Here is a 13,303-nt window from a genome sequence, read left to right as displayed (position 1 = left end):
GTGTGTTCTGGAATCTGTTCATGGAATAGTCTTAGCTCTCTGTTTTCTCTGATTGCTAGTTTTTTTTTTTTTTTTTAATTCTACATTTCTCAGTCCCCCAAAAAAATACAGTGTGGGAATATTATCTACTTCCTATGGCATCTGGTCCCATCACTTCAAGGCAAATAGATGGGGAAAAAATGAAACAGTGACAGACTTTATTTTCTTGGGCTCCAGAATCACCGTGGACCATAACTGCAGCCATGAAATTAAAAGATGCTTGCTTCTTGCAAGAAAACCTAGACAGTGTATCAGCAGAGAAATTGGTTTACCGACAAAGGTCCATCTAGACAAAACTATGGTTTTTCCAGTAGTCATGTATGGATGTGGGAGTTGGACCATAAAGAAGGCTGAGCACCGAAGAATTGCTGCTTTCTAACTGTGGTGCTGAAGAAAACTCTTGAAAGTCCCTTGGGCAGCAAGGAGATCCAGCCAGTCAATCCTGAAGGAAATCAACCCTGAATATTCATTGAAAGGACTGTTGCTGAAGCTGAAGCTCCAGTACTTTGGCCACCTGATGCAGAGTCGACTCACTGGAGAAGACCTTGATGCTGGGAAATATTGAAGGCAACGGGAGAAGGGTTGAGATGAGACGGTTGGATGGCATCACTGACTTGATGGACATGAGTTTGAGCAAGCTCTGGGAGATAGTGAAGGACAGGGAAGCCTGGTGTGCAGGAAGCGTGGGGTTGCAAAGAGTTGAACACGACTGAGAGACTGAACGACAGCAGCATTTATTAGGATTAAATCAGGCAGTGTTTCTGGAATACGATGAATAATGTTTCGCATATTCAGTAACATGCTAGTTTCCTGTTAAATACTTCCTTGTGTGTTTGGTGGCAGTAACTCAGGTGACTCAAGTTCTTAGGTGTCATTTGTAAGCTGGAGACTGTCTGCAGATTTTGTAGCACACAAAGATCAATAAAATGAAGTCCCTATGCTCAAAGAGATCACTGTGTCACAGAAGAGATAGCTGAGGCAGTTAACTGCAAATCACTGTGATAAATGTTATTAAAAAAGTGTTGGGGGATTGGAGGAGGCTTTATGGAAGGATTAAGTCTTGAAAGAAATTTTTTATTTATAAAAAGATTCAAAGAGATTTTTCTGTTTGATAGTCTGTCATGGTAAGCAGAAACTTGAGAAGTTTCTTTTCAGAAGAGCGTACGATTTCATTTTATTTCTCAAATACTATGAGATCTACAAGGCAAGTATAATGAATTTTCAGTAAAATTCCTATTCTTTTAAAAATACATATATGTTTTTACATTATTTGAATACCTAATGATTTATCATTCAACAAACCTCATTTTTTCCAGTTTCTACAGAGTTTCTTTCTTAAAACTGTATTCAATATCTGTTTGAAAGCTAGTAGTCACTTCTGTCATACAAATGTTAGGTGCATATATATCACACCTGAAAAAAATTAAATCCATAGTTAAATAAACTTAGCAGTAATCAGGTGCTGCGGCATTGTATTTGTTGGCTGTAGCTTTGCAGCGCAGGTGAAACTCTTGAAGGTGGATGAGGCACAGTGCATTTTACCAGAATGTACCTTGTCTTTATACCTTGTCCAGACCACACCTGCTGTAATTGGACTTCTGTTTCAGCGACCACCTCAGATGCCGCTGTCTCTGCAAAGCTTTTGCTGATATACCTGGCCTTTGTTCATCTTTTCTTCTTTCCTTTTCCTACATCATTTGCCCATACACTGTAACTGTTGAATGACTTACCAAAGTGCAAGCTCTTTGATGGAAGAATCTGTGTTTTGTTTCCTTCATTCAATACCTTGGTAAAAGTAGACACTTAGTACATATTTGGTGATTTAAATTGAATCTAGAAAACTAAGATTCCATCAAAATGTACTTTATTAAACACCTGTTTTACAGTATTGGCTCTGAAATAAGGAATAAATCTTTAGTATGTTCTGATTCCTGCTGCCAGCGTGCACATAAAATGTGCACATTGGAGTAGATAGATTGCAGGCTTAGCTGCTGTAACTGTCAGTCAGTTCAGTCGCTCAGTCGTGTCCGACTCTTTGCGACCCCATGGACGGCAGCACGCCAGGCCTCCCTGTCCATCACCAGCTCCTGGAGTTCACCCAAACTCACGTCCATAGAGTCAGTGATGCCACCCAGTCACCTCATCCTCTGTTGTGAACAGCCTTGAAGAGGCTGTAACTGAAAGACCCTCAGGCACTCTGACTTCAGCAGGGTAGCAGTTTGTTTCCTCACGTTCGTATGGAGCTGAACTAGTATTGATGGCTTTGTCCTCTTCACCATGAGGTTTGCGTACCTGGATCGAAGGCAGCAGCTTCCCTTCTCATCGTTTTCTCAGCTCATGGGAAAGGGGAAGAGGCCAGAGACACACAGGCCCAGGCTGGGCCAGATTTCCCATGGTTAATGGCAAAACACATCGTCTCACTTCACATTACGTTGCCCGTACTTGCTGCAGAGGAGACTGAGAAGTGTATTCTCTATCGGTGTAGCCTTGTTTGTAGCTAAAACTTAGGGGCTTTTTCTTTTTTTTTAAAGGAAGAATGGCAAAAGGATATTAAAAAGAACAGTCTCTGCCTCACAGGTTGTGCTTTTGTTCCTACTTTTAAATAAATCACGGGTTGCTTCAGGTGCTAAAGGACTTGTGTTAGCCCAAGTCACCAGGCTTAGCAGGCCTTTCTCGTGTTGCCTGCTCGCTTTCTCTGCTGCTCCCTTACTCCAGGCGGTGCGGGCCACACTCTGCCTTCCTGGCGAGAGCCGTGCCTTCACTCCAGTAGATGTCGCTAGTTACAAATGGAGAAACAGCGGGTATCCGTTGTGGTGTCATGTCTGAGACAAGCTGCCGTGGGCTATAGACATTTATAAGAAGGAGAATGGAGGTGTGGGGTCGTAAGGAAAGGCTTCATGGAGAATATGGGTCTCTGGTTCAGTTCAGTTCAGTTCAGTGCTCAGTCGTGTCTGATTCTTTGCAACCCCGTGAATCGCAGCACGCCAGGCCTCCCTGTCCATCACCAACTCCCAGAGTTCACTCAGACTCACGTCCATCGAGTCGGTGATGCCATCCAGCCATCTCATCCTCTGGCGTCCCCTTCTCCCCCTGCCCCCGATTCCTCCCAGCATCAGGGTCTTTTCCAATGAGTCAACTCTTCCCGTGAGGTGGCCAAAGTATTGGAGTTTCAGCTTCAGCATCAGTCCTTCCAGTGAACACCCAGGACTGATCTCCTTTAGGATGGACTGATTGGATCTCCTTGCAGTCCAAGGGACTCTCAAGAGTCTTCTCCAACACCACAGTTCAAAAGCATCAGTTCTTCGGCGCTCAGCTTTCTTCACATCCAACTCTCACATCCATACATGACCACTGGAAAAGCTATAGCCTTGACTAGATGGACCTTTTTTGGCAAAGTAATATCTCTGCTTTTCAATATGCTATGCAGGTTGGTCATAACTTTCCTTCCAAGGAGTAAGCGTCTTTTAATTTCATGGCTGCAGTCACCATTTGCAGTGATTTTGGAGCCCCCCAAAAGAAAGTCTGACACTGTTTCCAGTGTTTCCCCATCTATTTCCCATGAAGTGATGGGACCGGATGCCATGGTCTTCATTTTCTGAATGTTGAGTTTTTAAGCCAGCTTTTTCACTCTCCTCTTTCACTTTCATCAAGAGGCTCTTTAGTTCCTCTTCACTTTCTGCCATAAGGGTGGTGTCATCTGCATATCTGAGGTTATTGATATTTCTCCCAGCAATCTTGATTCCAGCTTGTGCTTCTTCCAGCCCAGTGTTTCTCATGACGTACTCTGCCTATAAGTTAAATAAACAGGACTCTGGTTAATCCTTGAAGATGAGGTAGGACTTGTGTGGTCACAAGCAGAACATTCTAGGCAAGAGAGGTGGTGTGCTGGCAAGTTTCAAGACTGGGTAACTGAGTTGTATTCAAGGGAAAGCAGTGAGTCTCTTCTGCTTTCTGGCTAACCGATTGGCTTCCTGAATGTAAGTTGGAGTAGTGCAAAATAAAGTTGCATCAAGATTACAGACATGTTAAAGATGTGGAGTTGGGGACTGAAAGGGAGAAAGGGTTTAACAGGGTAATAGAATGAAAAACGGGTCAATGCCGCCCCTCCCCCACCCCCCGCCTGGTAATGGAATTCAGGAGGAAGGAATTCTTCCTCTTTCCCTGCCTTCCAGCCGTGAGGTTACCTGCGCCTTCTCAGTTAACACATCTGCCCTAGCCCTGTTCTTCTTGACTTCTCGGAAAGTTTTGACATGTGGACTATCTTTTTTTTTTTTTAAACACAGTCCTTCTCTGGTTTTTCACTGCTTTTCTTTTTTTAAAATTCTTATTGGAGTATAGTTAATTTGCCATGTTGTGTTAGTTTCAGGTAGAGTAAAATGAGTCCGTTACAGTCGCTAAGTTGTGTCTGGCTCTTTGTGACTCCATGCGCTGTAGCACACCAGGCTTCCCTGTCCTTTACTATCTCCCGGGATTTGCTCATGTCCGTTGATTTGGTGATGCCATCCAACCAATACATATATCCACTTTTTTTTAGATTATTTTCCTGTGTAGGTCATCACGGAGTAGTGATCAGTGTTCCCTATACTATATAGTAGGTCCTTGTTTATCTATGTTATGTATGGTAGCGTGTATATGTCAAGTTGCCACCCCCCGCCCCATAAGTTTGTTTTCTACATCCGTGACTCTACTTTGTTTCGTAAATAAGTTCATTTTATTATTTTTCTACATTCTGCAAAAGTGGTATCATATATTTGTCTTTCTCTGACTCCTATACGTCCATCCATGTTGCTGCAAATGACATGATTTGATTCTTTTTATGGCTAAGTAATATTGCTCTGTGTATGTGTAACACATCTTTTTTATCCATTCCTCTGTTGATGGATATTTAGGTGGCTTCCTTCTCCCAGCTGTTGTAAGTAGTGCTGCAGTGAACACTGGGATATCTCTTTGAATTATTGTTTTCTTTGGATATGCCCAGGAGTGGGATTGCTGGGTCATACGGTAGTTCTGTTTTTATCAATTTTTAGTTTCTTAGGGAACCTCCATGCTGCTCTTCATAATGGTTGTACCAATTTTGCATTCCCACCAGCACTGTAGGAGGGTGCTCTTTTCTCCACACCCTCTGCAGCATTTATTCTTTGTAGACTTCTTGGTGATAACCATTCCGACTGGTGTGAAGTGGTATCTCATTGTAGTTTTGATTAGTATTTCTCTAATAATGAGCAATGTTGAGCATCTTTTCATGTGTTTGTTAGCCATCTGTATGTCTCAAAGAAAGACTTTTAAAGCAGCCAAGGAGAAAAGGATGGTTGCCTGCAAAGGAACCCTCACTTGTTCAGTTGCTTAGTCGTGTCTGACTCTCTGATCCCCTGGATTGCAGCATGCCAGGCTTCCCTTTCCTTCACCATCTCCTGGAGTTTGACCAAACCAACTCTGTAGACCAGGAGAGTGGAATGACATTCTCAGAACACTGAAAGAGAAAAACTGTCAGTCAGGACTACTCTCCCCAGGAAAGTTACCCTTCAAATATGAAGGAGAAATAAAGGCTTTCCCAGACAGGGAGAAGCTGAGGGAGTTTATGACCAGCAGACCTGCCTTATAAGAGATGTTGGAGGGAACTCTTCTACCTGAAATGGAAATGCAGATGTACACAAAACTTTGAGTAAGGTGGCAAATATAAATTTGTGACTATATCAGAATAGTTTGTCAAACCATTATAGCACGCTGCTACTGCTAAGTTGCTTCAATCGTGTCCAACTCTGTGCGGCCTCAGAGACGGCAGCCCACCAGGCTCCCCTGTCCCTGGGATTCTCCAGGCAAGAACACTGGAGTGGGTTGCCATTTCCTTCTCCAGTGCATAAAAGTGAAAAGTGAAAGTGAAGTCGCTCAGTTGTGTCTGACTCTTAGCGACCCCATGGTCTGCAGGCCACCAGGCTCCTCCGTCCATGGGATTTGCCAGGCAAGAGTACTGGAGTGGGTTGCCATTGCCTTCTCTGATTATAGCATAAAGGTTAAAGGAAAAGAAAGCTGTAAAAATAACTGTAGCTGCTTCAGTTTGGTAACAGAATCACAACATGAAAAGAAACAAGAAAAAGCATAAAATGGGAAGAAGAAAAGGACAGAACATATATGAGCAAATGCAGATAGATGCTCTCAGCAAGAAAAAGGACTGTTTTATCTGTGAGACATTTTATACACAAAGTAGTCTGGATCTTGCTGTTGTCCCTGTGGCCTGTGAATGGCAGCACTGGTGTCTGGGGTAGCTTGTCAGGTTGCAGAGTCTCAGGCACTGTCTGGGGCCACCAGATTTCATCATGTCCCCCACTGCAAACATGCGCCTTAGAGTTTGAGAGACACTGATCTGAAACTGATGCAGTTCTTTAACTTTTCTCGTTTTGAAACTTAGCTGCTGAAATAATTAGACCCTCCAGCTGTTCATCTATTTGTGTTTGCCTGTATCTGTCTTTTTGTTTACTTTAGATTTTTACGTAGACTTCAGAGGAGACTGTCCTGTTATGAGTGATGGAGTGTAGCCGGGGGAGGCAGCTGTGGCTGGAGGGGTCAGCAAAGTTGCCCAGAGCAGGTGGCATGTGACGGAGCGAGCCTGGCACCTCACGGCCTGCAGGAAGCATTGGGGCAGAGGGGGCAACATGTGCAAAAGCAGGGAAGGCCAGGTCCACTCGGATGAGGACTAAGGTCTTCTCCGTGGGGGCCAGGGTCAGCCCCTCCGTTGCCGCCTGAGGCCTTTATTATATGGCTCCTCTGTCAGCTCCTGAAAGGTCCCCAGTTCTCTGATGCCCTGCCCTCTGCTCTGCCAGACTCCCCTGACCACCCTCACCTTATTCAGCCTTTGCTGAGATGTGTCCTGGTGTACTCTGTGTCAGTGGCTCCGGCCAGCGTGTAAGCTTCGTTTCAAGATTGGCGCCCTCTGTGAGTCCTGCTTGCCTTCCCATGGGCTAGTCTCCTTGCCCCTGAAGAATGCCGGAGCGTGTAGCCCCTTCTCCGGGGGATCTTCCCGACCCAGGGATCGAACCTGGGTTTCCTGCATTGCCGGCAGATTCTTTACCATCTGAGCCACCAGGGAAGCCTTTATATATATCACCTTGTGCTAAAATGTCCCATTTAACCAGGTTGATATATGCAGTCTGTTCATTTTCATTGTTGTATAATTTTCTGTGGTATGGAGATAATCGTACTGGTGAACATTTAAGTTGTCAATCTTTTTACAAATCATGCCACTGTAAATATTCTGGTTACACAGCTTCTTGAGTATATTTATGAGTTTCTTTGTAGTGTTTTTCAGCCTTGCTCGACTCTGACCCAGAGAAACAGCATTTTATAATATGACCTGATTTTTGTGTGTATGTGTGTCTGTACATATATATGTATATTACTGATTTTTTAAAAGTTTTAACAAAGTTATATTTACTCTTCATCTGATGCACTTATACCATTTTCCTTCTAAAAATAAATTCTGGTTGAGATTAAATTAATGAGTTGTGACCTACTGTTTAAAATATTGCTGACGGGTGTGTTGTGTATGTGTGAATGTCTGTGTGTGCATAGACATGTCATATTGTTTAAGATAAACATATGCATAAACTGAGAAACGTGTAAGCACGTGTGTATGTGTTTTGTGTGTGTACGAGTAGATTGTTGGTGGAAGGGTTTATTCTCTAGAACTGGACCAGATTTCACCAATTTTTTTTAAAAATGGTTGCATTTATTTAAATTGGTATTGTCTCTTGAGTGTGAGAACTTAGCCTTTTATCATTGTGTCAGTGGTCTTATAAAGCATTTAGTTGGCACAGAACTGGTAAGTACTCAATGAATTTGTTGTTGTTCAGTCGATAAGTTGTGTCCGACTCTTTGTGACCCAGTGGACTGTAGCCCTCCAGGCACCTCTGTCCATGAGGATTTCCAGGCAAAAATACTGGAGTGGGTTGCCATTTCCTTCTCTGGGGGCATCTTCCCAACCCAGGGATTGAACCTGCACCTCCTGCATTGGCAGGTGGATTCTTCACCACTAAGCCACCAGGGAAGCCTGTTTGGGGAATGAAAAGAAGGGTTTCATATTGATAATTGAATGACTGCCATGTTAAGCAACCACTATTTTATCAAGGCAATTTTAGGTAAATTTACAGGGCTAATTTTATAGAGTGCATATTCCATTTGTAACTTTGGTTAGACTTTTAAAGTATTTTTAGGAGTTCTTGATTATATTGTTCAGTTATGATAGTTTATGTTCTAAAGAAAGATACATTGACAGAATTACATTATTATTTCAATATATAAAAAATGATTGGGGCTAAAGTTTCTCATAAATGATAACCAAGGTTTTTTTTTCTTCCTTGTAGGAATCAATAAAATGACTTTTATAGCCTTAATAAGATTTAAATACCATTTAACATTTAATTATATCCAGCTTTTGCTCAATAGTAATATAGCCTTTTTTTCATATTGCTGCTAGCATTAACCTTGCATAAGGCTTTTATGCCTTTCAATCCCTTTCTTATCTTTCGTTGTTATAAAAATGCACCACTGTATTGGGTGCTGCAGTTTTGTGCCCGCGTGGAGAGTTGCATCGTGTTATGCAAGTTCTTTCAGTCACAGCATCCACATTAGGGAATCGTGTAAAGGTTTCCATTTGTATTTGGCTGAAGTTCTGGCAGATTATTTCCAGGGAAATCATTCTGTTTTCACAAAAATGAAGCCCTTCTTGGAGTGTGTTGAAGATTTCTGTTTTCTCATCATGCTTTGGACCCACTGCCTTTATAGGAGTTACTTTGAGGAAAGTTAAGATACAGTTGTTTTACAGACCAATATAGGAACTTCTCTAGAGGAAAAAGTGTTATATTTTGATCATCAGAATTTCTTAACATGGCAGTAACTTGCGTTAAGTAGTGCTTTAAAACTTTAAAAATATTTTCCATAAACATCTCACCTAAGTATTGAGGACAGCCATTCTAACTCCTTTGAACAGATGAGAAACTTAAGCTCTGTTACTAGGTCCAGTGTAATTTATGCAGCTCAGAAGTGGCTCAGTACATGAACAGCAGTGGTCTTTTGACCGCTAACTCATTTTGACACGGTTGGTAGTCAAATAGAGTCTTAAATAGAGCATGTCCCAGATGTTTGTCTGTTTTACATAACCTCTCTCCTAAGGAATTTTTGGAGAATGTGTTTACTGTTAACTACATTGAAATTTTTAGCCTCGATGTTATTTTGTAGATTCTTATCTTTAGATTAAAAAGTATGTACTTAAACAGAAAAAAACCTAAATTAAAAAAAAACTTGATTTTTATTAATCTCTTACTGTATTTTTCATAATCAAGTCATTTAGAGAAATCTTATATATGAGCTTCTGAATATTTGATATAGTTTCCAGATATTACTTTTATTTTCCATTTCACTTTAATTGTACGAGCAGTATGTGAAGATAATCATAAGATTTAAAATTATCAAGAAGTAGTACAGTCAAAGGTACGAAGAATAGTACAGCTAAGGCTTGTATCTTACATATTTAGGGGAGTTTCTCTATGGTGTTTGAATCAGTTTTTTGACCCAAAGACTTAACATTTTGTAACACACCTCAGTTCATCTGTAACTTCTTAATCTCAGGGTTATATCTGAGATTTATTCATGTTGATAAAAGGCTTCTTGAGGCAGTCCTTTTTTAGTCTTATAATTATTAATGGTATTAATTGATAAAAATATTCCCCTCCTCAAGGTGTTGATTGCAAAGTAGAAGTTATTATATAGTTTTAAAGGGCATTTTCCCACAGTTACCAGTGAGAGAGTACATATTTTTATGTGTTTGTTGGCCATACATTTCTTATTTTGTAGATTACCCATTTGTATCTTTTTTGTCCATTTTTCTATTTAGGTTCATTGTTTTTTTAGTAATTTCTGTTTCATTTTAAAAAACCTCTTTGATTTTTACTTGTTGGTAGTCTTTTTAAACAATACCCTACACATTTAATAAAGGTCTTAACTTTACTGTGGGCTGTTACTACTCCTGAATCAAATATGCTAGTGAAAAAACTGTTCACATAAAGTAGTTTTAAATTCTTAGATTTTAGGGGAAGTTCCTGGGAAGGCAAAATTAGCAAACTGATTAAAGTTCTTGAAGGTTGATTTATAGCCTTTTAGCACAACCAAGACAAGTCTTCTTAGCAAGCTGCTGCTGTGCCATTTGAAAATTTGAGCCTGTGAATTCTGTAACGCAACATTATGATTGTATAAAGAACCAGAATGCTTCTTATATGCTGTTATGATATTTTTTTAGTTTTTAATGCTAGCTTTTCTTTGTTTCTTCTCTGCAATCAGGTCCTCGATGGGCTTCCTGGAATATTGGTGTGTTTATTTGCATCAGATGTGCTGGCATCCATAGGAATCTTGGGGTTCATATATCCAGGGTCAAGTCAGTCAACCTAGACCAGTGGACACCAGAACAGATCCAGGTAAACATTCCCCTACAGAGAAATTATTTTAAATGGATTTAAGAGCTTTAATCCTTTTTGCATCTAAGGATTAACATCGTAAAGTAGTATAATGAAACATGGTATATGCCACATACAAAATTTGAGCGTTAACTTGAACTGTCAGTTCACAGATGTTTATTTTTTCTTGGTTCTGTAGTAAAGTCAATTTTTAATGTAGTTTTATCTAAAATGTTGCTTTTGAAGTATTTAAAAAATAAATTCTTTTCTTGTGCTGATGAGATTTGCGGGCGTAATTCCGTAGTCTGTTTTGCTTTGCAGTCAGTAGAGGGCGCCTGAGTAAAGACGAAGAGCAAACCGCCTCTGTCTGCAGCGCTGACGGGAAGGAAGGGCTTCCTTCCGTGCAGGAGTGGGTGTTCTCCACTCTCAGACAAGTCATAGGAGCTGGAAGACAGCCCATTTAGCCAGTGTTCTTCTCGTGACTGGACTTGTTAAGAGTGGTTTAGTTTTTTAGAGATAAATTTACTTTTAAGGGCTTGCCATTTTTCTAGTGACAGTATTAAATTTTCAAAATCATACTTTCTAATCCTTAAGGTTAATTGCTAATATAAAAATGATTATTCCTACTGGTTATATTTATAGTTCACAGTGAAATTTCGTGTCTTTTTCTTATGCCCTTTTCAAATTACTTATAGTCAGCATGAAATCTAACTTTACAAGAGTATGTAGTTGAACCTGATATACACATATAGCTCACAATCATAAAACAAATATAACATACAAATTGACATGGATATGTGAAGTAAGGGTAGAAATTACAGAATAGAATGCTGAGAGAGAGTGATCGTTAAAAAAGGTACATAGACTTGGTTAAAGAAAGTACAGCTTCTATACTGAAGACATTTATACCAAAGTAAATACTAGATGTAGCAAAAATTTTGATATTAAAAAACTAAACCTCAAAAATACTCAAAGGAAAAAAATAGGATAGAGATCTTCAGGCCATAAAGTCAAGCATAATTAATTAGTCTTAGGTTAGTTTTTTAACTTTTTGTTGGCTAGAATTTAAAAGGAAATATGCAACTGTCTTTTTGAGATCCTTGAGAAAATTTACTTAAGGAAGCAGAGCTTTTTGAACATTTTGTTTTAAGGCAGTGTTCTTAGTAACATCTCTGTAGTAACTATGGTAACAGATTTTCATGAGATTGTTTCTTAAGTTGTCATCAAGAGAACATGAAGTGTAGCTTGAAAATGTCACTTGAGTTTGTAATGGTTGTGAAGATACAGAACACTCAAGACCAAATGTGTTGCCTTTTTAATGGTTCATTTCAAATCAAGGAGAAAACATGGAATCCCCAGACAATTAAATTCTCCAGAAATATTATTTTTCTCAACTAGGCTGTTGAAAGGAGCTGAGTAGCAGGTTCTTTGAGGTGGACAGCTGTTCTTTTCTAGTAGTTTAGGGCATAACTTCCCAATCAGAGCACTGTAGTTTACTGGTTTTCTGGGGGATTGGTTATAAAGCAAGACACTGTTTATTAAATATGTAAGGGTCTTGAAAGCAATTACTAAGTAGTGTGCAGTCTTTGAAGTTCTGTTTGAACACTTCTTTGTATGTCAACTTCTTAAAATAAGAATTACTATTTTTGAATGCCAGACTTTTGACGAGTACTTCTCATAGGGATGTGCTGTGTGTCTTCATAAGCCTCAGGGCGCCTCCTGCAGTTGAGGAGAGTGAGGTTAGAGTGCATGCCTGCGAAATCAAGTTGAGAAGACAGTGAGGCTCACTTTAAAGAAAAGAAGGGTGGGTCAGCCTAGTCACAAGGACAGGTGAGCCCGCCGGTGTTCTTGTGTGGGCCATGTCAGTGCTTGCAGGCAGAGCCAGAGTTGTTCTTTAAAATCAGTTCTGGACTGCTGTATATTGAAAAAGAGACAGTGGTTGGCAAAGACCCCGAGGCTCCATACTGAGGAGCACAAGCTTTGTTTGGGCAGCTGGTTCCCGAGAGGCAGTAGAACAGGGTGGCTGAGAAAGCTGTCTGTGGAGTCGGCCTCCGGGGTAGCGCGGGCGGTCCTGGCAGGGCGCCTTGCCTCGGGTGCCGCGGTGCCCGTGTCTGAGGGGCGGCGGCCCCAGTGCCCTCCGGGGCGGCTGTGCGGTAATACGGGTAATATGGGCACAGCGTTCTAACACTAGTGGGCTCACTGGGTGTTGAAGTACAGTTGATTTACGGTATTGTGCTCTTTTCAGACCGGCACATCGTGAACACCCCATCACGCTGGCTTGTCAGTTGCTAGGGGGATTGGTCTGTTTTGTTTGCTGTGCAGGATCCTCAGTATTGCTGCTTTGAGGATCTTCCCAGTCTCTTTTTTTTCCTTTGGCCGCTGCCCTGTGGCTTGTGGGATCTTAATCCAACTTTGGCTTTTATATTTTACTTAAAAAAAAAATAAAGTGTATTAAAAATGAGGTATAATTACAGAGCAAATACAGGTAAAAGTGAGTTTTATGTACCTTGGGAAAGGTCTGTACAGTTGTTTGCCCGTGTCCTTGGGGAACTGGTCCAGGACCCGTTCACATGCTGAAATCTGTGGATTCTCGAGCCCTTCACCTAAAATGGTGGAGTTTGAGGCTATGATATTGTATACGCACCACATATGTAGTGTCTGGGAGTCACTTTTTAGGGCATCTGTCAGAGCTGTGTTAGAATTGCTGTCTGCTTCCTTTTGAAAGAAAATAATTTATCTACCAAAGCTTATTAGTATGGAAATAGAGTTATTATTCACCTTAAATTATAATAAAAAATTGTTTTGAATGGTGGTTCATAGAT

General features: G+C 40.7%; 1 protein-coding gene across 2 annotated transcripts in view; it reads left to right on the top strand.

Moving 5' to 3' along the window:
* Window positions 1-13,303, top strand: part of SMAP1 (small ArfGAP 1) — a 189,830-nt gene that overhangs the window by 47,432 nt on the left and 129,095 nt on the right. For both annotated transcript variants that reach the window (XR_008200586.1, XM_052651530.1), the window contains exon 2: window positions 10,369-10,502. Coding sequence is in view for 1 of the 2 variants with exons in the window: in XM_052651530.1 (XP_052507490.1) it covers window positions 10,369-10,502 (134 nt within the window). In the remaining variant the exon portion in view is untranslated. The remainder of the gene's footprint in view (window positions 1-10,368; window positions 10,503-13,303) is intronic.

Source organism: Budorcas taxicolor, chromosome 14, assembly GCF_023091745.1.
Source record: "Budorcas taxicolor isolate Tak-1 chromosome 14, Takin1.1, whole genome shotgun sequence".
In the NCBI taxonomy this organism is placed as follows: Eukaryota; Metazoa; Chordata; class Mammalia; order Artiodactyla; family Bovidae; genus Budorcas; species Budorcas taxicolor.
Note: the sequence above shows the minus strand (reverse complement) of the source record. Positions and strands in the feature narration are given on the sequence as shown.